Source organism: Engraulis encrasicolus, unplaced genomic scaffold (assembly GCF_034702125.1).
Source record: "Engraulis encrasicolus isolate BLACKSEA-1 unplaced genomic scaffold, IST_EnEncr_1.0 scaffold_43_np1212, whole genome shotgun sequence".
Classification (NCBI taxonomy): domain Eukaryota; kingdom Metazoa; phylum Chordata; class Actinopteri; order Clupeiformes; family Engraulidae; genus Engraulis; species Engraulis encrasicolus.
Genome location: NW_026945742.1, coordinates 216,600 through 244,219, shown reverse-complemented (window position 1 = coordinate 244,219; position 27,620 = coordinate 216,600). Strand labels below are relative to the sequence as shown.

Here is a 27,620-nt window from a genome sequence, read left to right as displayed (position 1 = left end):
ACGTCTAATATTGCAACTTCAGACTTGTTGTCTGGATGTGGATACTTATTCGTTTGGTAAAAATTACTGAGAGTGCAATACACCTCACCGCAGTAACCTAACAGCGCTTCGTTTGAGCGTGTAAGCGTTGGCTATTTATCTCACATCGCCAACAGCTGGGGCGATAACCTAACCTACACTTCCCTAATGAATTTAATGTTGTCACATTGGCAAAAATTAGCGAGCGACTGATATTGCTGTTTTCGTGCTCAAATTAAGTGTAACCAACTGTCGGGTTATGTGTCGCAGGTGAGAAAGTGCGCATTTTTCCAGCGACACCTCTCCTTGTTACCAAATACCCTGGAGAGTACTGTACACCACAAATACGCCAAGACACAAATATTGAGTTTTAAAATAATGTTTATTAACTAACAGAAATCTAAAAGAGTCCCGGGGCACCCCAAATCTATACAAGTCCGAAATTCCAAATTTCCTTGGAGATCCCCCCCACAGTCATCCGTTCCGAAGGAGGCGGAGGAGCGGTGGCCAGGTGTCCATCCATTGCGAGGCTGGGGAGACAGGAAGAGCTTGGTGACAGTAGGCTTGATTCCATAGGCAGTCCAAATGACACTCACTTCCATAATTAAGTAGGCTATGCAGGTAATCGCTGCACTTATTCCACGTGATTTACAACACTGCACTCGCTAGTCTAGGTTAAACGTTAGGGGTGAAGTTGCTCAGCACTCGCACACGGCACGGCTCACTGCAATGTGTGCTGCGATTCACCGGGAAGTGTGTTTTTTTTTTCAAACAAGAAAACTGGTTCATCATATGCATGGCTTAAACTGACTTTAATGTTTGCCAACGTGCTATAGTTTTCCTCTCATAATAGCACCTGGCGACTGTGACCACAGTTAGATGACCTCGCGCGCGTAAACCCATTAAAATATAGCCTAGCCTTCTGTGGCTATTCAGAGCAATATGAACCAATCAGGTCGGCGTTGCTATTAAGCAAAATACATCCCTGATGTCTACTTAACTAAAATAAGATGCATTTGTCTAATATTTGGAGACATCGCCTTGCTCTTTCTGCGGGGAATTAAGCGCCTCTCTCCCTCGCTCTCTCTCTCTCCCTCTCTCGCCCACACACACACACACACACACACACACACACACACACACACACACACACAGTTTGGAGAGGACGCATTTAAACTGTAACAGTTTAGGCAGTAGGGGAGAGCAGGGACTCATGAAACTCGGGACGAATGAAACACTGCGATTTACTCGAAAACTTTAACATATCCGAAAGTATGAAAAGCCAAAGTTGTCAGGTTTACAGGCAAAAGGGATTTTAGTGTCAGTAGACACTGTCGGGACGAATGAAACACCCGTTTCATCCGTCCCTCTCGCCCATTGACTTAAAGCAGGATCAAAATAAAATGGGAGCACTTGAGATGACTATGTTCCAACTTGTCTTGAGCACCGTCGTAGCGCAACAAATCATTATCGTAAACATAGCCTAGATAATTAGAAATTACAAAAAATAGGCTACATTTTATAGACTTTGGCTATATGCTAAGCCGACTCCTCTACCTGTTTGAATTAGTGCAGCCTTACAGGGAGGACGTTAATTTGGCATAGGTCAACTGCAAGAGACTACTAATTTGTGACTTGACGTGATGTGTGAATAATTAGGCTACGATATGCAACAGGCATATTTAGCCGCACTCAGTCATTCATTGGGTGAATGTCCCGACCCTGTGTGTCCGCGTGCATGCATGGGGTGGGGAAAAATACATGAAGCGTGCCATCACCACCCATCCCCCCGGACCCACGAAACCCACTGAAGATCCAAGCAATTGTAGTCTGTCAGTATTTTAGTGTGGGCCCAGGTAGTTGAATTCATGGCATGGCCTGGTTATCTCAATAGTGCCAAGAAGATGTTTGCCCTCAGGCTAGTGTGTTCATAAAGCGCATGTTCGATTTGCTGTAGGCCTAATAGGCTACGATCAGTAAGCCTCAACTTGTCTGTCGTGTCTTTTCCTTCTTTCGATATTTTGTAAAATAGGCCCACGTTAAAGCCTAAATAAATAAGGCTAATAAAGTAAGCTAAATAAGTTAGGCCTAAATAAAGTTGTTTTAGCCTATGAACTCAGGCAATGCAGAAATTTGCGGAGGGATTTTGGATATCTTGGCCTATAGGCTACCGATGGCTTTATGAACTTCATGACTGGGCTAGTCGGGTAAACATATTGACTTGTAGACCACCAACATCTGATGCTGAAGTGGGGGAGGGTGTTTTTTCACTTCAAATGTTCCCCGACACACACACACACACGCTCACACACACACACACACACACACACACACACACACACACACACACACACACACACACACACACACACACACACACACACACACACACACACACAGACAGATACGCGCTAATCGCTCTCTCTCTCCGTCTCTCCCTCTTTCTCATTGTTGCTATACGTGCATCTGGATAGGTATAGGCAGTGTGGTCACCCAGCACATTTTCATAGAAATGCTGTGGGTTTTTTTTTTTAATGAAATCTTTATTCAGTTATTTGTGAACAGTCTCTGCGTTTCACTTTCGATGTTGCGTCACCGTGGACAAGTGTCTGCTCGAAAACTTAATGCAAAGCGGCTAAAATGTTCAGAACGTGTTGAACTTTTCAGAACATGAATGTTTGTCTGTGGGGGATGGGTGGGTTACAGCAGTGCAGTGCACGGGACTGCACAGCCTTTTGTGACATGTCGTGGCGCGACAGGTTATCCAGCCTCCGAAGGAGTCATAGTTCCCCAGTCATAGGCTACTGTTGGTTCGCATCTCCACCGAAGCAACTGGATTTGCAGTCCTAATCACAGATGATTAGCCACACCTGGTGTAACAGATGTATTGTCATGTGTGCATCACATCCCCAGTTAACCGGAATCCCGTCGATCGCGCACAACAGCGCATTGAAAGGATGAAAATTTCATTTAATGTTCACAAGCACCAATACAAAAAAAAACGTCTTCAACCTATTAGTCCGTAGGCTATCCTGAGGATATCCGTTCCTGATTTGAATAGGTAGTGCAGAAATAATTAACAGACATCACTTAGCCTAAGCCTATAAGTTAGGAGCGGAATTGAGACGGTGAATGCAGGACAGAATAATGAAAACAAAACACCGTCGACTGGCGGTCTTGTTTAGGGATCACGCTTGTGTTATTATCAAATACCCAATGTTAGCCTACGTGCGCAATTGGCTGACTCTTTCCACTTGTAGCCTAAAACTGAGGGAGGGATCAACATACAATGAGCTACACTGAAGCAGATTACTCTGCTTCGCAAAAAAAAAACCAGTGCACCAATAATACCCCCGTCTTCAACCTACTATTTAGGCTACCAGATATATAGGCTAGTAATAGTATTAAGTTGTGCTACCTTGTTTTTTGTGGTAACGACAGTGTAGATCAGGTAATAACCAGCAATAGGGGAAGCGGCATGCGCCAGTTTTAAAGACGGAATGTCGTCGCCAAATGTAAAATCACCTCTCTCATGCTGACATGACGGGGCACTACTTCATTAGGCTACAATGTTGTTCATGTCTGTTTGACTCACACTATACGAGTGGTTCAATTTGTGTTTTTGTGCTCATCGCACAAATGAGACAGACAGGCTTGCTTGATAGGGCTACACAAAGCAAGCGACATCGGTCCACTCAAAATGGTCCGAACTCCGCCGCTTGATTTCATGTCTCCTCAGTCTCTCCATTACGGTTTATTAGCCTACTCTGTTTTGCTATTTTCGTTATTCTTAGCCCTGGCATTACAGATGAAGCAACTGTGATCAGTGAGGTTGTGGAAACGGTTGAATAGGCCTATGGTCCTAAATTGGGTTAGGGTTATTGTGGTTGTGGTCTTGTTTAGGGCTCACACTTGTGTTATTATCAAATGCCCTATCAAATGCCCAATGCTAAATAAAACATGCAATTTGCTGACTGTATTTCTACTACTACTAAAACTGGGGGACGGGCAAGGACGGAAGCACTAACAGACCACAGACACAGGCAGACGCTGCTCTGCAAAAGCGGTGCTATACTGCCCCCCGCATTCCGAATGGCCACAGGGTGTAATGATCACGGTACGCTGTCGCGGCCCGGCACGGTAATGAGCAGATTGAAGTTACACCATCTGTACACCTTGCTGGGCTGGTACTTGACTGGGTACTGGGCTGTAGCCTACCCCTTTTGCCATAAGAAGTCATTTAACTGCCTGCAACAATGTTCACGTAGACTGGGGCATTGTAATGATGCTTGATTGGTACAAAGGGGCCCAACGTGTGCCAAGAAAACATCACCTGCTGAAATTATATTTTTGTCTTCTGAATGGCCCGTATACAGTCCCCTCCACCAGTTGTATTTGGGTGCACAATGACAATGAGCTTTTTGCACTTTTCTGATGGTATTGTCCTTCACTCTTCCTTTGCAATATGTTCAACTTCTTCATGATCTTCAAGTGTTGTATCACAGAGAGTTTTTACATTTTGCTATAAATCATGACACCTCTGATACAGTCTAGGTCTCCAATACCAGATGCAACAAAGCCCTGCTGCCTGTTCAAACCACTACCCAAGACCGAAGTTGGCCTTTAGGTTTGTAGATGATAGACCTGCTGGTTTTCCTGCAAGAGGGCCTGTCTGGGAACACCAGATGTGTCATTATTGACTAAACAAAACCACTAAATGAAGAGCATCTCAAAGGCATGGACCGTTGCTAGATAGGGCACCAGGCTGCTGCCTCTCTCTCTCTCTCTCTCTCTCTCTCGCCAATCCTTTCCTGTCACAAAATGAGCCATAAAAGACCAAAAAAAGTGGCCTAGGCCTCTAGAGGACATCTAATTGAAAGTAACAAAGAACTATTTTTCATCAAATTACATTTTAAGTTCAGTACTTTTTTGAACTACTTTACCTTTACTTCAGCAGATTTTGGATGAGTACATCATTTTTACTTACCCCTCGAGTAAGATTTAAGAAAGATAGGCCTACGCTCACTTGAGTACAACTTCAACTCTTTTCCCATCTCTGCTGCTAAGCACATGTAAAATTAAGATACATGTAGATCTGACATGTAGTAACCGAACATTTTTAAGTCATATTTAACAGGACACAATATGTCTACAAAAGTTGACACGATATGTTTAAAGGCCTATTGTATTTCTCACACATTTGCTATGATTTCGGTTGGAAGACTAATATCAAATGGGCCATTATCACATATGTTGCAGATGTTGTATATAACCTCTTGATGTATTGCATCACAACACTGATATTAGGACAAGTAGTCAGGATTCACGTATGATAACCAATGGCAGAATGGCCTAGAAGCGTTGCCAGTTTACCACTACATGGAACTGATAGAGTAGTGTGGGGTCATGTACAATGCGGAGTAAAAAAGAAAAGTGGAGTGGAGTCAGATATATTATGGTTACCACTCAAATTCATCTTCAAGGTTGGAACGTCTTGAGGTATTTTGGACATATAATTAAGTTTCAGTCATAACAACAAATTGGCAACCGTTGCTATGCAAATAGGTTACTATGCAAAATGCAAATAGGTATACCAAATACATGGTCATATCTGTATACTATACAATCCAAGCTTTCATATGATATACAGGGCCATATGACAGCCTTGGCTGGGCCCGGGACAAAGACATCTGAAAGGACCCCAAATTCAATACATACAATGTAATGAGGATCCAATTCTGGGCCCCGTATCTCCCTGGGCCCGGGACAAGACATCCCTTTGTCCCCCCCTGTCGGCTTCCCTGATGATATATAACAAGCTATGATAACCAACTGCCGAATGTCTCAAAAAGGCCTTGTCTCTTGACTATACGAGACATTAGCACACAAAAAAACAGCAACAAAAAAGTGGCATGCCTGATACAAGACTGAAAATTACCCCCTAAAAATGGGATAGCATAGTGAAAGGATACATTTTCAGATTCCTGATACTCGAGACAGTATTTTAGAGTTTAAACTAGGTCTCTCTGATGCTCCCTGATGCCACAGTATGAAAAGACAAGAGATGATATCAGCGAAAATGGAAAAAAATGTGTCTGAGTAAATGTTTGAAGAGCTGCAGGGAGGGCTATACTTAACCAAAATGTTCTCGAAAGGTGTCGGATGAAAGCTCAGAGTCTCCCCTTCGCAAAGATACCACACATAACAAAATTAACCATCCCTATATGTCTTAAACAAGGGCCAGTAGAAAGACAGGCACCCATCTTAAAAACCTTTATTTTTAATGGGGGGGTGTTACTTTAACGGCTGATAACCCTAACTTGGCTGTACTTCCAGAAGGGTTATCATACAAAAATGTTAACTTCAGACATGTATCTTTTCAAAAAATATAAGCAACCTTTGCCCCTCTGAGTGGTACCGACATCTCACCTGGCCCGTGGACTAACAGTAAACATGCCACATTCCAGGGCCCAATTGATTGGAACACAGGAATAGACAAAAGTTAACAACAGTGTGGTCAATCAGTTGTTGGTCAGCTGCAAAATGCAGCTGGATATACCACTCAAATTCAACAACATCTTGTTTTGCTTTGTAGTAAATTTAAAGATCTTTGTGCAGACACGCCAGCTAGCAATTTTCTTCAAAACGTGTGTTTTTTAAACACATCTCCTAGATTAAAATAATTGAGTTTTATGTTTCTCAAGTCCTTCCAGATATTCTATGAGTCTGGTAATATCATTTTTAGCATGCATCATGGCAAGATCAGCTGTCCTCAACTCATAGCCTCTCCACAGGGGTGTCCTAAGGGCTGGTACTGGGGCTCCTATTTCCCTTGTACACCACGTCACTGGGTCATGTCATCTGTTCTCACAGATTCTCATACTACTGTTACACTGATGAAGCACAGTCATATCAGTAATTTGTGATATATGACTCCATGGTCTACACACACCTTACCGCTTGCCTCTCTGAACTATCATGTAGTAGTATGATGGAATGCAGTTGAGCCTGCACTGCTGGTGATCCCAGGCAAAGATTCAGGCTGCCATGATATCAAACTCAATATGGACTCTGCTGTTGCCTCAAAGAAGGCCACATTATTGATGACCATCTATCATCCTCTGACCACATAGCCTCAGTTTCCCAGTCCTGTCGCTTCTCAGTAACTTAAATAAACATACAATCAGACTGTGCCTGACCTAAATGACTCCACTTCTGGTAGGCCTACTGTCCATCTGACTGTCCAACTACTGCAACTCTCTCCTGACTGGTATTCCAGCTTGTGCAATAATACCTTAGCAAATGCCACTGCATGTCACTCATCTTTTTCATGCCCAAATTGAATACAAGGCCCTGACCCTTGCCTACAAAGCTACAACAGGCCCTACTCTGGCGTATCTGAAAGCTATGCCAAAACCCCATGTTCCTTCCAGGACATTGTCTTCCTCTAGTACCAACCATTTAATCTTGCCCTCTACTTACACAAGTAGTGGCTCCTGTCTGTTCATTTCAGCTGCTGAAAGACCCAAAACACCCAGTGACACCATGATTCATCACTGATGATGTGCCCTGACAAACAACACATGGATATTACCATAGCAGTAGTGTCTTTATCCACCCTAACAGCACTCCAACCAAACAGATCCTGAAAACATGTTAATTCATGCAAATTGCATGACACAGTGAAGTTGAACAATATAAGGGTTAACATCTGGCAAATTTGACAAGCATATGTTGCTGACAAAAACATTTCATTTCATTTTTCACAGATACAACATTTCTGCGTTTCCAATATAAAATAAATAGGTCTTTTGAAGTTAGCTAATAATGTAATTATCATGTAATAACCTTTATTTTGAAAAACTTTGGTCTTGAAAATGACACCTTTCCTGAAGTTAGATTTTCCTAGAGTTTCAGTATGTTAGTAAGGACACTTGGAATCAGTTGAAAAACCTTTTGTATCATTGGGTTTGGTATATCAAGGCCATAGATGTTCTCGCCTACTTACATAATGACTAACTCGTGATTCACTAAGGGTTAACTAAGGTTAAAATAAGGCTTAACTAAGGCTTAACTTGTGCTTAAAAAGGGGTACTTATTATAAAGTGTTACCGATTTTTCTAACAGTATGTAAGACAATATTCTGCCTGTTGCCACCCTGATAACCAAATCAATACCCTGACATGGTCAGCCCAAATGTCAAGTCCAAACCCCCATGAAAACCTCTGGAATGTGATCAAGAGGACGCTGGATGGTCACAAACCATCAACCCAAGCTCAGCGACGTGAATTCTTACACCAGGTCTGGAATAAAGTCATCCAAGAACAATGTTAAGGACCAATGGAACACATACCAAGACGCATGAAAGCTGTCTTTCTAAAAAAGACTAAAAGTCAGGCTTATTCCATCAAATATTGATTTCTGATCTCATCCTAAGTTAATACATTACGATTATGTTGTTTTTAAATTAATATCAACTTGTTTTCTTTGACTTTTTTTGAGATTTGGAAACATTGCATCTTATGTGTTATTTTGACCATTTGAGATTTTCTGCAAATAAATGATCTAAATGACAATATTTTCTTTCGAAATTCGGAGGAAATGTTGTCGGTAGTTTATAGAATGAAATAACAATGTTTGTTTTACTCAAACCTGAGCCTTGTATTTGGGATATTCATGGCATAGGCGCCGACTGTTGTTTATGCCCGTGGGTGCTCGGGGTTCCCAACCGGGGGTCGCGGCCCACCGAATGTCCCGTTTGTTTGCCATACCTTGCTTTTCAATAATACAATCGTTTCATCATGAGTTGGTCACTTTTATTTCAAAAAATGTGTAGGGCTAAATGATAATTCCAGGCCTATCCTATTTATTTTCCTTGTGGGTGTCAAATCAATAATTTACAATAAAATCGCCTATATTTGAATTGAAAATTGAATTACATTACAATCATTGGTGTACATTGAACAAACGCAAAGCCCAGGCCACGTTTGCTGGTGCCTCTTTCTGTCCTAGTCGGCATCATGAATAAAGACCAGCTCATAGCTACACGGATCCAGAAGATCGCACATCATTTTTGTGCAGTAGCCAGACTGCGTCCAAACAGGATATCAATAATAATAATAAACAACAACAGCAACGCGTGCGCCCACAGTGAATTCAGACTAGCGTTCAGCCACGCACTTTAGATTTAGAACATGAATGCAACGTTCATATCACACACAAATAGCCTACGTGTCACAGAAATATGTTGAATTGTTAGGTTTGAGTCCAACAATGCATGACGCAGCGCATAGCCATGCACTTCATGCTAGCTATGTTCAAACTAGGCTACTCAGTCATGACTATATAGGCTTAAGCCAACAGTGCAGCCAGAACAGCAAAATGAAATGGTAAAATCATCCAACACGCACAACAAAAGTATGGATATGTAGTGACTCAACTTGATCATCCCAGCACTTAGACCCAGAGTGTAGACGAAAATGACCATAACAGAAAACGGCAGGCACACGGCGGTGCTACACATGGGATATAGCAGGATGATTATGACAGTCAGTGATTTACCATTTTGTAGGCTAAACTTTCCGACTGCAAACCTGTCTGTAAGAAGTCCTAGCTTGTACTGAAAGGTTTAGATCCATCCATAACTTCCATAACTTGTGAAATAGCGCAATAAACAGCTTAACACATAGCCTGTGATAGAACGACTTCTACTTCTGAACCGTCTGCATAGACGCTGCACTGTGCTGAAATTTCATGTCGGGCATTTTCAGTCTAGATTTACGAGGCATTTAGAGCGACAATGAAGCCTTCAACGGCATTTCACTAATGGAACTTTTCTGAATTTAACACCCAACATGTTTTAGCAATATCTGCTATCTCGAAGAGGTCTGCTATCATCATAAGGACTGATTGAGGGGAGAACAGTCCATTGGGCAAAATCCCTGTATGCCATATGGTCAATCCAACCATGTTTCTATGGTTACTGTCTGATTGTGTAGAAGAGCAACGCACCACAGAGGAAAAGAAGGATCGGCACGTGAAGTAGGCCTAGCTTACGTTACAAGATGAGAAATTATAATAGGCTACGTTACAAAAAGACAGTTAAAATGCAAACGCCTTTTCATCTTTAAACTTCTCTCGTGAATAATACTGCTTTAGTGCTCGGATTTGTCCGTGGGTGCTCGATGGGTGCCCAAAGATACCCGTGGGCGCCCACCGATTCCCGTGGGTGCCCGGGCCCTGGAGCACCCACGGTTTCGGCGCCTATGATTCATGGTAATAATTGGATCTGTATCTCCTGCTCTGGCCTGTGGCCATCCCTCTGTCCTCTGTCCTATCAACAGGCCAACATAGAAGGAAAGTACGTAGAGTTGTATGAGAGGAACGTGAAGGAGTCTGGTAACCAGAGCAAGAAAGTCATCCGTGACGTGTTTGCCTCTCTGTTGAATGGACTCAATAGCGGCTCTTTCGTGAAACCTGGGGGCTACAACAAATTCCGCTCTGAACTTGACCGAGGAGTTGAGTGCTACAGATCAACGACAGGCAAGGGATTCATGGTGAGTTAAGATGTATTGTATTCTACATGTGTGTGTGTACACCCTCTCACCAATTGACCAACTTGTGTGTGCACTTGTTTGCTTGTTGCCAGAGTGAGGAAGTCCTGACGGACTATCTAGAGGAGAAGCATGTGGTGGGAAACTCTATCATGATTGCGGACGAGAGCCTGACTGAGTCCCAGAGGAAGGCGGAAGGTGAGAGAAACCGAGACTTAAGTGGAAGTGGAAGCCCACATGGGAAACTTCCATTGTCATTATGACATAGCACACAGTGCTCACAGCACACAACAAAATTACCTTTTACCCGTGCATGGGGGCCGCCCCGAACAGCACCTGAAGGGAGCAGTGTGGCGGCTCGGTGGTATAAGTTTGAGCACGTGAGGACCAAAATCCTCACATGGATTACACTAAAATATGTAGGATTAATTAAGTGGACTTGCCCCAGAAAGTCCCACTTCTTGTAATCTCGAAGTCACGTTAATACTACTTGCTTACCTCTTGTCAGGTTTTTTTTTTTTTTTCGATTTTGTGCACGTTTTGGTCCCCATAGTAAACAATGGTAGAATGTTGACATGGAATCTTCTTACACTGTAAGAGATTGAGGAAGAGTGTAGGAAGTTTTTTCGATCATAACATGTCAACACTTTCACCTAGAAACTTGGTTGACCATTTAACGGCGCAGCGTGTGCATGCCTACGAAGGAAGCAGTGATTGTGCCTCACGGGGGCAGTGAAATAGTAGGTAAACGGACATGACATGTGAAACAGAAAGAAAATAATGGACAAAGGCAGACAGACGCCCTCACGGAGAGCAGTGCGAGACAAACCCTAATCGGCGCAGCGTGCGCGTGCCTACTAAGGAAGCAGTGATTGTGCCTCACAGGGGCAGTGAAATACTAGAAAAACTGACATACGAAACAGAAGGAAAATAACGGACAAGGCAGACAGACGCTCTCACGGAGAGCAGTGCGAGATAGGCGCTAATCGGCGCAGAGTGCGCGTGCCTATGAAGGAAGCAGTGATTGTAATTGCATCTGTTAGGTTTGGTGTTGTTAGGACGATGTCATTATGGCCAAAAACGTTTGCACAGAGTTTTCTGTCATCTGTATGATCTTTCCAGCCTAATAATACTGAAATATAATGGGAGTAGGGTCGAAAACAAGAATGTTTTAGTTTCATGGTTTGTTGCTGGATCATCATAGCAGGCACACTGTGGACTCCGTACTGACAGAAATACTGTCAATTGTCCTTCTGTTTATGTTGTGCTCTCTTCTCGTTGGGGAACGAATGCCCTCCAGTACTGTGTGTGTGTGTGAAGGGGAGGCAGGCAGCTTCACTGCAGCTTCTTTGGCAGAGCAGACTACGGTACATTGTTTGCAGATGGAGGATATCTGTCATCATGTGTCTGCTATGTGATCTTGTGTGATATTGTTCAATGCATTTTCTTCTGATAAAGTACTGATCACATATCCAACATTTCACACGCCGATTGGAGTGATGTAGGCTAGCTGGTCTGAGGCTAAGTGCAATGCTTTCTCATGTGAGCTGAATGAATCTTATTCTGACCAGACATTAGGCTACTCTGTTCCAAAAATCTGCAACCCCCTGTCTTTTTGATGACACAGCAAGCTGATCATACTATACAGATCTATAAAAAGTAACTGTAGAATGAGTTAAAATAGTTGACTTACCAAGGCTCCATTATTTGGCTTGGTAGTTGTAGGCTAAGTTGTTAGCGATTTCGAGCTAACTAACTTTAGCCAAACATCTCCAACTGAATTGACTAAACATCACCACCAGTCACCATAGTAGTGCATTTTCCAGTTAGATGATCTTTTGTATGCATCATCCTGATATTGTGTAAGCTGATCACATATCCAAAATGAAACAGTTGCCACACATCTCTGGTTGAACATGTTGGTGTATTTGGGCAAGCTAGCTACTAGACAGATAGCAAAAGGGGATTGTAATTTGTTCATGAGATGAAGGTTTTCTTGTCAGGCTCTGTCACTGAATTCAGTAGCCTAGCACTACCTGTGTTAAAATCAGAGGGCAAGATAGTTAGACTACTGTTACAGGTGCTTTACTTTCAAAAAATATTTTGCTATGCTGCTGTTTAAAAGGGGATGTTAAAAGGGACAGACTATTTAAAAGGGGATGTTTTCATCTCGACATTTCCACTTCTGCCACCTACAGGAACAGTTCCAAACTGCGTAGAGGCTTGAAATTTATACACAATATAGGTCAGATCATCCCAAGGCATGGCTGTAAAATAACACAATTATCAAAGGCAGGAGGCGTCACTATTCGAAATGATGTCAGCAGCCGCCCAAGGCAGTCAATGAGTTAAGAGGAGGCGAATGGAGGTGTGCGAAAATAGACTCGGGTGGCCTGGGTCGTGGCAGCGAGCATAACATTCCGGGTCTCGAAATTCAAGACCAGGAACACGCAAACTGTGGAAATCAAAATGGGGAATAATGGGAAATTCAGAGAGAGACAGAATGGAGAGAACAGGGACCAGGTCGATCTGTAAGCCCTGAGAGTAGATGCCGCCAAGCCTTTTGTCATGTAGCGACTAATTGAGTTACGCATTGTGGGGGGCAACACGTTCAATCCAGTATCAGATCCTGGAGCGGAGGGCATGAGGGTCCCGGCGCGCGGCTGGGTATAGGCGTCTGAAGTCCTGAAAATGGAAACGGGAGAGAGCATCAGTGACAACATTGTGAGAGCCGGGTATATAATTCGGGTACATCATTATAGAAAAAGGAGACGCCGTTCCACTAGCGCAACAATTGACACCAAAAACCAAGGTCTGATCTGGCACCTCCTTCGTCGAGGCAGACCTTGTCGCTCAGGTTAAGGACGGAGTGGGCTAGCGTCAGCACGCGAGATATAAACGAGCGCCCCTGAGGGATTACTCTCATGGCGAAATTTAGGTGCCCGAGGAGGGAGAGCACTTCGCGCTTGGAAACGGCGGGGCAGAGAGGAATGATGCTATGACCGTGCGTATTCGATCCAATTTATCGAGTGGAGGGGTGCCTGCATCTTTTCGGTGTCCAGGACGATGCCCAGGAATTCAACAGTAGTCGACGGACCGATGGTTTTCTCCTCAGATAGAGGCACGCCTAATTCAGTGAAAACGCATTTCAGGGTGTCCAGGACGCCGGTGCGGTGGGAGGGAAAGTCGACGAGCAGGAAATCGTCTAAAAAGGTGCAACAAAAAAGGCGCTTTATAGACGTTAAGCAGCACAGGATACAGGAGAGACAATTAAATATGTGGGGGCTGCTCCTATTAGACTGCCACCTGATGCCGAACAGCGGCCAGTCTGCGGGGTGAATAGGCATGGTTTTGAATGCATCGGTAATACCGGCTTTGGCCAGCCACGCGCCGTAACCCGTGTTTTTGATCATGTGGATAGCATTATCAAAAATACTGAATCAAACAAAGATATCGCAAACCACGCCCACTCAATGAAAAAGCGTGTGCTCAAGTTGGGTCTCCTAAGGGGGCGTTGTCCCCTACTTCTTCTTCTCTTTTTGAGGTGTTTGCGCAAGACGTGCGCTACCGCCATCTGCAGCGCTAAGGGGACTTCATTGATTCTCAACCTCAGGACTCCGAAGGTCTCCTAACAGAAGGTCTCCTAAAGGGGCGTTCACCCGACATAAAGTGGATACCGGAAAGGAAACAAAATGACGCTTCTTGGTTACATCCACTTTCTTTGGCGTTATCGATCGAAGCGTAGTAGAGGGAGAATGGGGCAAGGGGGATGGCCTTGTTAACGCTAGCCAACGCTAGATCGGAATGGGGAGACAATATGTCAAAAATAAATCACTTTTTCCCTGAGAAACGGCGGGTGGCTACCCCGATGGAATTAATCCTGTAGATAGTAAAGGGAGGAGACTTGAAGGGCCCGATGATATAGCCTTTATTCAATTCCTTCTGCAAGAGCGTTGAAACAGCGTCTGGCTCAGACAGAGCGGATCGAAGATTTCTCGCAATGAAGGATGGAGGAGTGACTACCCCGACCCGGAACCCATGAGATAACCCAGTGATCAGGTAGTCCACGAAGGACGTGTCGTGGTGGTCGGACAGATAGGGACATTAATGGGAGTGGGAGGATGATCCTTCAGAAATGCTTGGGACGTGGCTGGCCCCCTGCCTGTCGGACAGAATCGGTGAGGGCATACACTCTGCGGGTGGGGCTCGTGGCAGAAAGCTGCAAATGTGTAGAAATCTACAATTATTAAATGTACACTCTGCCATATTGAAATTATTGCAAATATGAACTCCGTGGTGGGTGGACAGGGGCGGCCACGGTTATCGACCTGATTGGTGTTGTTGGGGGAAGTGAGAGCGGCGCCCGTGGTGGCAGCCGCGGGCACTGTCTTTGGGAAGAACCCAGCTGAGTGGCCGTACGCGCTGCAGACTGAGCAGGTGAGGGCACGCTGGCACGCTGGCCGCCGAAGCGCTGCACGAGCAGTTCAGTATCCTGAATGGTCCAATCCAGGCGCGAGTTGAAGAGGGAGATGAAGGAGGCTGATTTGGCAGAGAAAGCCTTGTGATATTCGTAGAAGAGCGTGCCCTTGTAAAGCAGGTTGAAATCATCCATCATGGCGAGGTAGAGATCCATCTCCTCTCTTCGGGTCGGATATTCCTGGCATAGCTACTGGCTACTGAAAGTCACAGCAAACTCTCCGAAGGTCAGGATGCTTTGAGGAGGACGGAGACGTCTCCGCACTCTACCATCTGGCGATCGGCGGCCGGTGTAGGAAGCATTAGCGCGGCCAAATTGACATCCCTGCCCTGGATGATATCAGCACGCAGTTTAGGTGAGATGGTTGACATGAGAGGCGGGAGGTAACGCCTACCCATGGCAGCAGTGGGCACTGCTGTGGCAAGAGAGAAGCGGTGGGCGGCGGAAGTGGGCGTGGTGACAGCGTAAGTGAGCAGGGAGGAGAGCGGAGCCGCTTGTTGGAGGGCGACGGCACCGAGCACGGCACTGGAGTGGAGGCGGGAACAGAGTGTGGAGGGCAGCCTCCCCTAGCAGAGACGTGGCTGGGGGCCTTCCGGGTACTTTCTCAGGCCTCCACTCTCGAGCCAAGAGTTTCCACTGTCTCGGTGAGGGTGGAGAGGGCATGGAGGAGCTGAATCTGACCGTCGGGCGCGGCTATGGAGGCGGCACTGGGATGGGTTCTTCTTCATCGTCATAAGTTTCCTCGATCACGAAATCATTGGTAGGCTCCGACATGACGGTGAGAAATTTGGATTCGGGTTACGTGCCGAGAGTGCTGGTGCGACGGTATTTTCGTCGTCGGCACCTGAAGCAGCGAGAAGGGTGAGTCAGACACGTCATTTTAAACATGTGAGACTGGCCTCTGATTAGCCGCGGATGATAATTGAGTTCTTCCTGGCAGAACTAACGCAAGCTACTAGCTTCAGATGTTAACAGAACTGATCCAGTTGCTTTTTCATTAAAATAGTTTACTTGGAAGCTACTGGTCTGTTTTGGGGGGGGGCATGAAAATACATTTAGATCCTCAACTCGGGATTACTTCGGCACGGAAGAAGCTAGGAACATTACATACCGTTTTCAGCTGAGATTCCCGGCTTTTAAACAAGCCCTGTCCAGTGCCTGTAGGTCAAAAACAAAATATGCTGTGGCTGTTCAAACAATGTTGGGAGTCAAGCGCTAAAATTCCAAATAAGGCCTGGGATTCAATGTACTGCTATGAACATAGCGTGTTAACAAATATTGAGGTGAAAAACTTTTTTTTCATCACCAATCGGGATGCAAACGGTTAATCGATTAATCGACTTTAATCGATCAATGCATTAATCGATTAAAAAACATTAATCGCAATTAATTGACAATTCACCTGACAAGAGACCCAAGAGTGTGTGTGAAGTGAGGTGTGAATAGTGGTAATATTTAAATCACCTTTGGATTAAAGAATTGAAATAGAATTCATTTAAATGTGGTATTTTATCTCAATTTCTGATACAAAATTTTAGATTGAGTAGTTTTTTTCGAGAAACATTGAGATTTCAGGGGAAACCGCCGCTTATCAATTAATCATAAATCGATCGATAAGGCTATCAACTAATGATTAATGAATTAATCTATAATTTGCATCAAGTATCAACATAGAATGATTTTTTTCAAGCTGAGATGCATATTAGAAACAGGAGATGAGCCCATTTTGAAATTTAAGTTCATGGCTGTTAATACTTCCTTAAAATATCTGACACACTTAAAAAATATTGTGGTGAAAAACTTTTGTTCATGAATTGGGATGTGTTCTGTTGTCAAGGAATAAAAGACCAGATCCAGACCCTTTAAATGTCTGCAACCCTTTCCCCCAGAACAAAGGATCAGGAGGGAGGAAGCAGAACAGCAGCAAAGGCTTCTGCAGCAGAAATTGGAGATGGAAAAGGAAGCCATGCATGAGATGAAGAAGAATCAAGAGGAGAGTATTAAGCAGCTGGAGATGAATATGGAGGAGGAGAAACAGAGAGCCCGTGAAGAAGACCAGCAAGCCCTGGAATCTAAACTGAAGGTCTGAGGAAATGGGACTTGGAGTTATCAATGTACTAATGTTTGTTACATTATTACATAATTTCATGAATGTAACAGTGCAATATCATGTAATGTAACAATGTTATACAATCTAAATTGTAGTTTGTGTAACTATGTAACAGTAACTTGTGGTATTTTAAGGCAGAAGAAAGCTTTTGGTGTGAGTGAGGCTCAAGGCAGTTTTACAGTTGGTGTTAGTCCATGTGTACTTGACCTATGCTAATGGCTCGCACCGTCATGTGACCCAAAATGGTGCTCATGTCAACTGTAAATCTGCCTTAAGAAGACTGTGATGCATTACAGGAGCAGAAAGAGCATCTGCAGCACAGGTTTGAGCAGGCGAACGCAGATCTGAAAGAGAAGTGCACACAGCTGGAGACAGAGATCGCACAGCTGGAGAAGGAGAGCACACAGCTGAAGAAGAAGACCACACAACTGAAGAGGAAAAGGGACAGGAGCAAGCCCTTTGAAGCAGTTGGAAGACTTTTCATCAGCCAGCTATACCAGAGGATGTCCTTTGCAGATGATACTGAAATGATAGCGGTTGGTATTTAAAATTTAATGTTAACTATCCATTTAATTGTTTGTGTAATCAGCATTTACCCATTAATAGGATGGAAGTCAAATATCAAATGGTGAAGGAGGAGGGGGCTGGACTAGAGGAACTGTAAGAGGATGTTAATACACTAATTTAATTGAACTTTAACTAATTTAACAAATCAAGCATCAATGTCAGTTCCGGCCATAGATGTTAACACTAGATGCTGTGGTTGGCCTTTTGGCACGTCGCTGCCGTCTTAGGACAGTATCATAGATACTGTATTACAGGATATTGTGTGCATTGACATCATATCATGGCAGCTTGATGCCCACTGATGGCAGCTATATACCGACTAAACAATGAACTCTCCTCACTTCTGTTTGGTTACACTAAAATAAGGCAAATAAATAAAGCTCTCTTCAGTTTGTTCCTCTCTTGTTGCTCGCGTCTCCACAACCCACCAGCTCCCCATCTTCATCTTGTTTTGTATCCTCCTTATTGTCTTATTACAAACGTGCTGCCATTAATATTTTGGTAGCAGTTGCTAGTGCTAAATCATTCAGGACGGCCATGGACAGCCTAAAGCAGCATTCATACTAGAGTTGGGAAGATTCACCAATACGCTTTGTAAAATCGATGTAACCTATACGATGCAGTTGTCTGTAACGGTAAAAAACGCTCATAAGCTTGAGATGCATCGTATCTAAACATTCTGCATCGACAATAAATATAAACTGGTTCATATCTCATTCTTATTACTTTTTAGAAACTGGTCTATTTCTGTTCTGTGTCTAATGCGCAGCCTGATTCAGACCGCTTTTCGTCTTGCGCTAAGAGGTGGAACCAAGCAACCAGCAGGCTTTCTTCAGTTAGAGCGGCGGATAGTCAACAGTGCTGCCAATTTGGCATATTTTGTTGCAAGTTCACTGACCCGCCACTTTTTAGATGAAAGCTTCTAGCCACCTTCCTCTTGCCATCTGGAATATGTATAGAGAGAACTTTAGCTTCACTATTTAAGTTATAATACAGCCCGCCCATTAAACTGCATTAGGCTCGTTCGTGACGATGCAGTAAGATTTTTTGCTAGTCAGTGGGCATGCACACTTTGCCAGTTTGGTGCATTGTGGTCAAACTGGCAAAGTGCGCATGCCCACTGCCTAGCAAAAATCTTACTGCATCGTCACGAACGAGCCTAATGTTTTCCCCTCCGAATGCTCGTGCGGTCCAATCACTGCCAGGCATTTGGCATATTGATTAGCCAATGTGGGGGAAAACAAGCAATTTCGTTGGCGGGCCCAGAGTTGCCAACTGGGTCTATAAGAGAAAGCTGTCTGGCGACACATTGCTGTTTTTGAATGACAGCAAATATCACACTAGAGGCAGAGGTTGGAAAACGTTACAGAGCCTCTGCACCCATGTCAAATCCATACAGTTAAAAAAGTGTTAAGTCGCTAAGTTGGCAACAGTGCTTAGAAGAATGTTATATGTCGTTCTCATGCAGGAAGGTTAGCTTTGCAGCTCGCACACAGGCTTTCCATAATACAGTTAAAAAAGTCAAGTTGCAAAGTAGCCTATTCCAAAATTTCAGTCCAGTTTCGCCCTTCTATTACACCATTCCCTCCATCTGCTACATTTATTCTAATGTGGATGGCTCTAAAGCCAATACTAACCTGTTAATGTAGTTCTTACATTAATAATCCCATATATAGGTCTACAATATTTCAATGTGAGCAGAAGATCTGTACTTTCCCATTTAAAAAGATATATTAATTTGTATGATGTCCAATGATATTTGTAATCTAAGCATCTATTTTCCCTGTTCAGAGCAGTGTGCCCAGCAGAAATGAGTACACCCTTTCTGTTGCTTTTCCAGTATTTCAAGAGTAATACGCACAGCCTTTAATATCAATTTAATATTTTAATCTGTTCTATATCGCATCGTATTGAATCATTCTGCATTGCATGGTGTTATAATTGTATCGCACCATATCGTACTGCATCGCAGTAGGTAGGAGAATCATCGTATTTTATCCGGTAATTTGATGAATCGTGGATGTGTATTGAGATGTGTATCATATCGCTTTGATGATTTACGATTTGGTGTCCAAATGAAAAGCCATCTAGATGTGCTAATCTACTGGACTATGGTTGCACCACTGACCCACAATGTAATATACTGTCCCACAGGATGCTTCCATGAAGTGGAGAAGGAGGTACGAGACAACCGACATATAAAGTTCGTTCAAACATGTCCATGTGGATGAACTCAATGATTAGCCTCAAGTCTAACTGTCCAGCTGACATTTCCCCACTCACAGACAGTGTTGCCAATTCTGCTAATTATAAGCGACTTTGGGCTTCTTTTTTGAGCAGTCGCTTTTAAATTAGATAACACTGATTCTTGAGAAAGTGGCTAAAACAGGTTGTAATGTTGACAGAAAAAAACAAAGTGAATTACAAAATGATATGGTATATCCTCGTAGACTAAGGTCTTGGCTTTTCAGAAATGCACAAGGCCAATCTCCCCATTATGTATTTTTTTCAGAAATCAGGCTTTTCTCCAATCATACCTTGTTTTTTGTCAACACCGTCAGACACAATTAAAAGTTATTAAAATTGTATTGATTTTGTTGCATATGTATCTGGAGTTTTTAAGTGATTATGTGTATTTTTTGGTTCACACATATGCCTTTAAATGTTGAAAATTCACTTTTGTTCTATTTTAATACTGTTTCATGTGTTCTAATTTTAAAATATGTACCGTCATACGATGCTTACTTAACGCCTAAATACAACAAACATTTTTTTGTAATTTCACAAATATTCGTGTAGGCTTAAATTGGCTATTACTTTGATATTTCAACAACTCCTAAGGAAAATGTTGTAAGCACATTCCTTTAAAATGTCCAAAACTCCTTCTTACGGTGGTGACTTAAGAACTGACGGTGGTGACAGTAATCTGAGAGTGGTGAAAGTGGCCTAATTAGTACCTGCATTTAGCAAAATAAATAGCCCTCTCAAGTCAATGGCATCTTGCATAAACACTTTATTTTTGTGTGTGCACAGTATGAGCATGTGTTTTTACTTCATTAGTTAGAATATCTAGGAAGTAAGCCACTGGTTGTTGAAAATGTGATAAAACAGCTTTTAAGTTGTTCAAATCCAAAATATAGAGGTGTATAATCATAGATGTAGGTCTTGGCTGTACAGGGAATGCATTGGCCAAGCTCCCCATGTTTAACATTTTTCATAAAATGGGCTCTTTCTTGTTTTGTCAACAGCGGCAGACAGAATTAGAAGTAAAAACACATGTTTACTGTATTAAAGTGAATTACTTTAACAATTAAACATAACTGTAGATACTTATTGTATGCATATTCTTAAAACATGTCAAAAACACGTAAAACATGTGTTTTTTGGTGAACTCCATCAGATGTCACCACCGTCAGGTTTTCTGACAAAAAAACCTCCAAATGCACCTCAGTGGTGGCTACAGTATCATTTTGGATCACAATTATTACTAACATGCCTAGTAATGCTTCATTAACCAGCACAATTTAGTAAAATATGGAACAACATGATGAGCAGAACAAAATCTGACGGTGGTGACATCTGACGGTGTGAGACAAAAAAACACTCTTTTAAATATTATGCATTGTTTGTTCACATTAGCCATTTCATTTTCGCTCTGTTTCTTGGGTGCTTCATACCTTTTCTGGAAAAAATAATATTTATTAACATTAATGTATACAATACTATTAAAACCCCCGACGGTGTTGACAGTTTATGGTTGGGACAGTACCAGTGTCCAAACAAATTAACAAATTGAGGACAAAATAATAAACTTACAGGAGCTTCAGTGATGGTGAAGTAGGCAGTAGAGCTAAAGGTTTGAAAAGGGGTCCTCAGTAATGAAAATTATCTTGTGCATACCTGATTTTATTGTCTTTTAGAAAAAATCTGACGGTGGTGACCAATATGCTGGACACATTTTGAGCAATCAGTAAATAATAGTAAATATTGTTTTACATCCACTATGTGCACATCTGTAGAACCACTTTAATATGGTCTTCCACATCATGGTGATATTGTTCAATTCTGTTAGTGATTTTTTAATTTTAAGTCAATTGAAATGATGATGCCAGTCCTTGGGACAGGCGTTTTTACAGGGTGTGGACAGGTTTATAGCCATGAAAAGTAATAAAAATACACTTAAATATTTCAAACAAAAGTGTACTCGTGTGACAGACCCCTTGGCCATTACCTGGGTTCATTTTGTTTGTGAAAATTTAGTTGATTTTCAACAGAATTAATATTTTACTGCAGGGACATGTTTTTGCCAAACTTTCAAGAATCAGTGTTAAGTCGCGGGTTGCGTTTTTGTTGGGCTTGTTCTTTTCAGGGTTGGGCTTGCTGTTTTCTCCTGCTCTGCCGGTGATTTGAATGTGTTTGGACGTGTTTCTCAATGGCAACTCGTTTTTTATCACTCATCCTTACAAGTGACCCTACTACAGCATTGGTAACTGTCACTTTCTGTTGTCACTTGAGGGGATTTTGGCTGCCACGCAGACCCCCGCAAAGAGCAAGGTCTTCCCTGACTAGGCACACGACTGACGACCCACCCCTCCGGTCGCTTCTTTTGGGCTTGTTTTCACGAGGCCCAACAGTCGCTTCTTTTGGGCTTGTTTTTGGGACGTCAGTCGCTTATTTGTCGTAGAAAATCTGGAAACACTGCTCACAGACCTCTAGACTTCTTTGAGGTTTTCAAGGAGAACCCAGAAGAGTATTTTGAGCTGGACCTGAAATGTGAAGGGCAGTGCATATGGAAAGCAGGTCACAGGTGGGGTTACCAACTACCACCCTGAGGAGCAAGCAGTACGCCACCAAGCATGACACAAGAGTAGTTTTGAACAGAATTTGTATTTACTCAAAGCTAAGAATCTCTGTTGTTGACGATAGCTAAACTGCCCATGTTCCAGCATCGTCACCCCAGCTCTGGTCTCTAGGTAGAGGACGTTGATGCCAGGGCTTGTATGGAGTGCGGTCACCTGCTCTGCTGAGGAGAGGAGATGTGTCTTGTAGCCATTTTAGATCAACCATCTGGCTTGGCTGGGTAGTGAAATGTACTTTTCAGATGACCATAACACCTTGTAGTCAGGTGTTCGTTACAATCATGTAGTGTAAGGCTACTTGAATACAGGTCTAACCACAGATCTGTCCGTCAACAGAAGCCGAACATCCACACATGACGGCCATTCTAGCTCAGCCATCTGACTTGTGTTGGTAGTGAAATGTACTTTTCAGATGGCCATAACGCTGTCAGTGTTTCCCACAGAAATTTTGGAAACTATGGGGGCAGCCGGGATTTTTTTTTTTGGGGGGGGGGGGGGTCTTTTCACGCGGGCCTTTGGGGGGGGGGGGTGTATTCACGCAGTGTAAATGCAAAATGGCAAAACAATGAGTACAGTATGACATTGGCGCATGGAGAAACTATAGGCCTAGGCCTGCATTTCAGCCATTTATATTTTGAGAAAGGCTACATAAAATTTTACACATGATACTAGTAGTACATTGTCATTTATATATTTTTTTTTTAAAAATGCAGTACCGTGAATCATTTCTGTTTACAACACAGTTTCATTCGTCCCTCATGCAGGGGTCTATGTAATGAATAAAATAATAAAACAAAATAGGAGCAGAGATAAGAATTTAAGAGTAGTATACTATGAAATTGTTAACGCATAGACAAAAAGGGTCTAAGAGGGTAGGCTGCGCCTTTTCCCCACACACATATAGGCGTACACATTCTACATGAGGGGTGCTGGTCACAGGGCCAGTTTTTCAAAATTCCTCCCATTAAAAGGGCTGAACAACATATTACACATTTATGTCTATATTCACATTCATTACACATTCATGCAGCCCGATGTCTCCTCTGCCGTGTCAATGAGGGTCTGTCACCTAACTCATTACAACTGTAAAACAAAGCCTGGGGAGTGTTAGTAAACTCATCCCAACTGTCCCTTAACAACTTGACAAGGCTTTTGATCCCTCTGTCTTTCAAGCACTTGTGGTTTTCTCTATGGGATGTATTTACTCCAGGAGGAAAATGCGAAGGAAATCGTAATTCAAATCGTTTTTAACAAAAACGGAAATCGTAAAAAAAAAAAAATTAATTAATTTAAAAAAAAAAAAATTTTTTTTTTTTTTACATTTTCGAAACTATGGCGGCCAAATTTAAACTATGGCGGGCCGCCATAGTTTCCTCAATGTATGGGAAACACTGGCTGTGTATCACGATTTCTCAGTTCGATACAATATGGTTACAGCCCTACCAGGTAACAGATTGCATGACAAAACACTTAACGTATTGAGTTTCCTCCATGGCATTTCCTCCGTTCTCGGGCCGCAGACCAGACCTCCATCGAGCATCCGCTCCCTCTGAGTCGCTGGTCGCCGGTTCTCGATCTTTATGCGTGCAGGTCCAGCCGTCTTTCCCTACCTGTCTGCACGGGCTACGGGTCGTTCCTTCCCACGTCACACCTGTTCCTTGGTCAGATAATCAGTGCAAGCAGGCAATTTAAAACTCCGCGTGATTAGCCCATGTTTACCTCCCACCATTTAAGGCTCCCAATACATAAATGTCTATACTGTTTTATTGTTATTCCCTCCTCTCATAGTCACCCTGGGACGAAGCGGAAGATTACAGCGATGTCCAGGAAGCAGCATTCCAAGGACCATCACACCGCACTGTTTTTGGCAGGGCCAGCAGGGCCAAGAGGTTGCCAAGAGGGATGTCGAGCAAAGGTATACCAATATGGTGCCACACAGGAACCACACACACACACACATTTATAGATTCTAGTTTTAGACAAGATGCACCACCAAACAATAAACCTTTTCCCCAATCAAACTGATGATACAGACTTAAATAACGTGAGATGTTAAAACGAGGTATGCAATGCTGTGTAGCTTTGTGATGTAAACAAAGACTTTCAACTCAATAGCAGCTTCTAGTGGTTTATCCAAAAGGCTTACCCAGGGTTTTCTCTGATTGTTTTTGACCCCGTCATTTTTATGTATCTTTATTGTATATTTCCAGTTACTCCACATTAATAGAAAGAGGTGGCTAAAATTCTTTTTTTTTGGTGCCCATAATGTAAAATGCTTCCCATTTCAAGTGGTGAATCAGCCAGATTGTTTTGACCAGGTCCCTCAAAGGTTTTTCACCAACTCAACCTCCAAGTATACATGCTTTGAACCTGGGTTTACCATACGAAGGTGATTTGGTGTGTATGTAAATTAGGGCATAATTGATGATTTATGCCCTCATTTGCATATCTAAACATCAAAATACAAATAAACATCCAAAACATTTTTTCTTCTCTCATCATCAGTAATCAACTAATAAAGTCTCATGGTAATATATATTATTTACAATTTGTAGCCTATTCACCTAGTCTTACCTTATTTATGCTAATTATGAAAATTGCTGCAAGTACAACTTTGGGCAACCAAGCTAAATCCATTAGGCCCATAGATGATATTTCTGAAATAAAACTTTAGGGTACTCTACATTTCCGGGTCCATGAAATCACGACTAGACTATAGCCCTTGGGTAGCCCCTGGTGGCCATCTGACCCAGAGATGTAATCTTACGCATCCACAATTGTTCTATAATTATGAGAGTAATCATTTCAAAGATTTCAAATCCTGAGGTTTCTCATCTTGACAGTTATCTGAGTAATGGAACATACAGTGGCTATAAAAAGTCTACACACTCCTGTTCAAATGACGGAGAGACAAATAATCTGAACTATAATCTTGTACAATGCAATTGAGGGGAAAAAAATATATATATATTTGTTTCTTCTTCAGCCTTTTCCAAGTTCCTGGTCATTATAATGGGGGCAGGTGTTTATTTACCTTTTATAAAAAATAATACAAAAAACACGTCTTGATTTATTCCCAAAAACATCCAAAAAGTTTAGCAACATCAGCAGACAACTAGCAAACAGTGATACCTTAAATATTTGGAGTAGGCCTTTGTTAAGATTTTTTAAAATATCAACAAACACCTGCCCCCATTAGAATAGCTCATATCTCGGACAGGGTTGAGCCAAAAAAAATGCAGCATCACCGGGTTCTGGCAAGTCAAGGGTAGCGTGAGCAATACAACAGCATGTTGAAATTGGCAGGAGTGCTCCTTCAACATGGTGTATAAATATGCACACCCATAAACTAATACTAGTAGCAGAAGTTGGTATCACCTAGGATGGCAATGTTTTTTGTAATCCTCCATGCCTGAGGGACATTATTTGGTATGATGGCCCTCTAGAAGTGGTAGCTTTCTTATATTTTTACTTACTTTTATAATGATACCCAGTACATTTCGCAATATATGCCTATATATGGATGTAGGTGTATGCAAGTGTCTGTGATGATTGGATATGTCTTTATTGATGTTATATCACATGTAGACACCTTGGGGAGTTTAAAAATATACAGTTTTGATGGATAATGTACTTTCCTATGAATTATATAGGTCAAAATGTATCCGTCGTACACTTTTTCAGCAATATAATGCAAGGTTAGATTGATGCAGAAGACAGTAGGAGGGTGGGTCAAATCCTTATGATTGCTATATCATATGTCCCTCAGGCATGGAGGATTACAAAAAACATTGATAGACTTTGCCACCCCAGGTGATACCAATATGTGAAAATTTGGGTCCTGGCTCACACGCTCTTTGGATGTGCTGAATAAAATATACACAGAACATCTATTGGTTTTGGTGTGCAGACCGTGTGGTCTGCTCGTGTGGCCGATGCTGATACTGTATGTACTCACATACGTGACCCTGTGGTTTGTGTTCAGATCTCCTGTTCAGGGTGCGGTCATCCCTCATCCAGAGGATGACGTACTTGTCCCCCATACTGGACTGTCTTCTGCGTGCGAATGTGATAAACCAGGAGGAGTATGCGAATGTCCTGGCGTGGGACACATCTCAGGACAAGGTGAGGTCACTTTTGGACATGATCTACAGGAAGGGAGAGATGGCCTGCAAGATCATGCTCCAGGTGCTGCAGGAACTGGACCCCTACCTTTATGAGGACCTGCTCTCTACTCTGGACCTCTAACGATGACCTGTGAGAATCACTCCTGCCTTTACCTTTGTATTTTTGGGGCAGTTGTATCAGATCTCATATACGCATAGCGTTTCCCATGATGATCACACATGACCTGCACACCTAGACTAACAAATGGAAACAAATGTGGAAACCCCTGGACTTGCCCAGTAGAATGGCCCTGTCTTAATCTGTGTAACAATTATCCCTGTTTTATCTGTGTAAGAATGTCTTCACCTGTGATACACTTGCCCTGTAAGAATTGTGGTGTTCACTGTTTCATAATCGTTTTGTAATAAAAATGTAGCTTCTGATGTGTTTTACTTGGCATTTTGAGCAATAATACAAATATGAAATATGCACACACACACACAAAAAGACAATTATTAGTATAAATACATAATGCATTTCATTCAGCCAAAGTTCTCCTAAAGTGCTAGTGACTGACACGTGTGTGTATATTTTTAAATGTGGATTTTTATCCTCTTACAGAAAATATGGCGTGTGTGTGTGTGTGTGTCTGCAGTATATACACACATGTACACACAGAGACAACGTGTATAACAATAAAGTTCTCATCTTATCTTAATGCTATGGTGTGATATGCCCCTTTGCTCTCTCTTTTTTAAAATAAATAATGGTTATGAAATAATAAGTGTCAGATTTGTATAAATATTGTGATACATAGTTTCAGCTTCTTATGAATGTCATGTTGTGATATGCCAGTTTCATCTCCTGAAGAATGCAGTACAGGGCTGTGCCAAAGTATTTGGCCCCTGACTGATTATTATTATTTATTT

General features: G+C 42.5%; 1 protein-coding gene across 1 annotated transcript in view; it reads left to right on the top strand.

The window, feature by feature from the left end:
- LOC134444044 (guanylate-binding protein 1-like) overlaps positions 1–27,240 on the top strand; it is a 59,740-nt gene extending 32,500 nt beyond the window's left edge. The window contains exons 8-13 of the mRNA XM_063193519.1: positions 10,362–10,574; positions 10,667–10,769; positions 16,938–17,131; positions 17,455–17,694; positions 24,373–24,499; positions 26,570–27,240. Of these exons, the coding sequence (XP_063049589.1) occupies positions 10,362–10,574; positions 10,667–10,769; positions 16,938–17,131; positions 17,455–17,694; positions 24,373–24,499; positions 26,570–26,832 (1,140 nt within the window). The 3' untranslated portion in view covers positions 26,833–27,240. The remainder of the gene's footprint in view (positions 1–10,361; positions 10,575–10,666; positions 10,770–16,937; positions 17,132–17,454; positions 17,695–24,372; positions 24,500–26,569) is intronic.
- Positions 27,241–27,620: the final 380 nt, after the last annotated feature.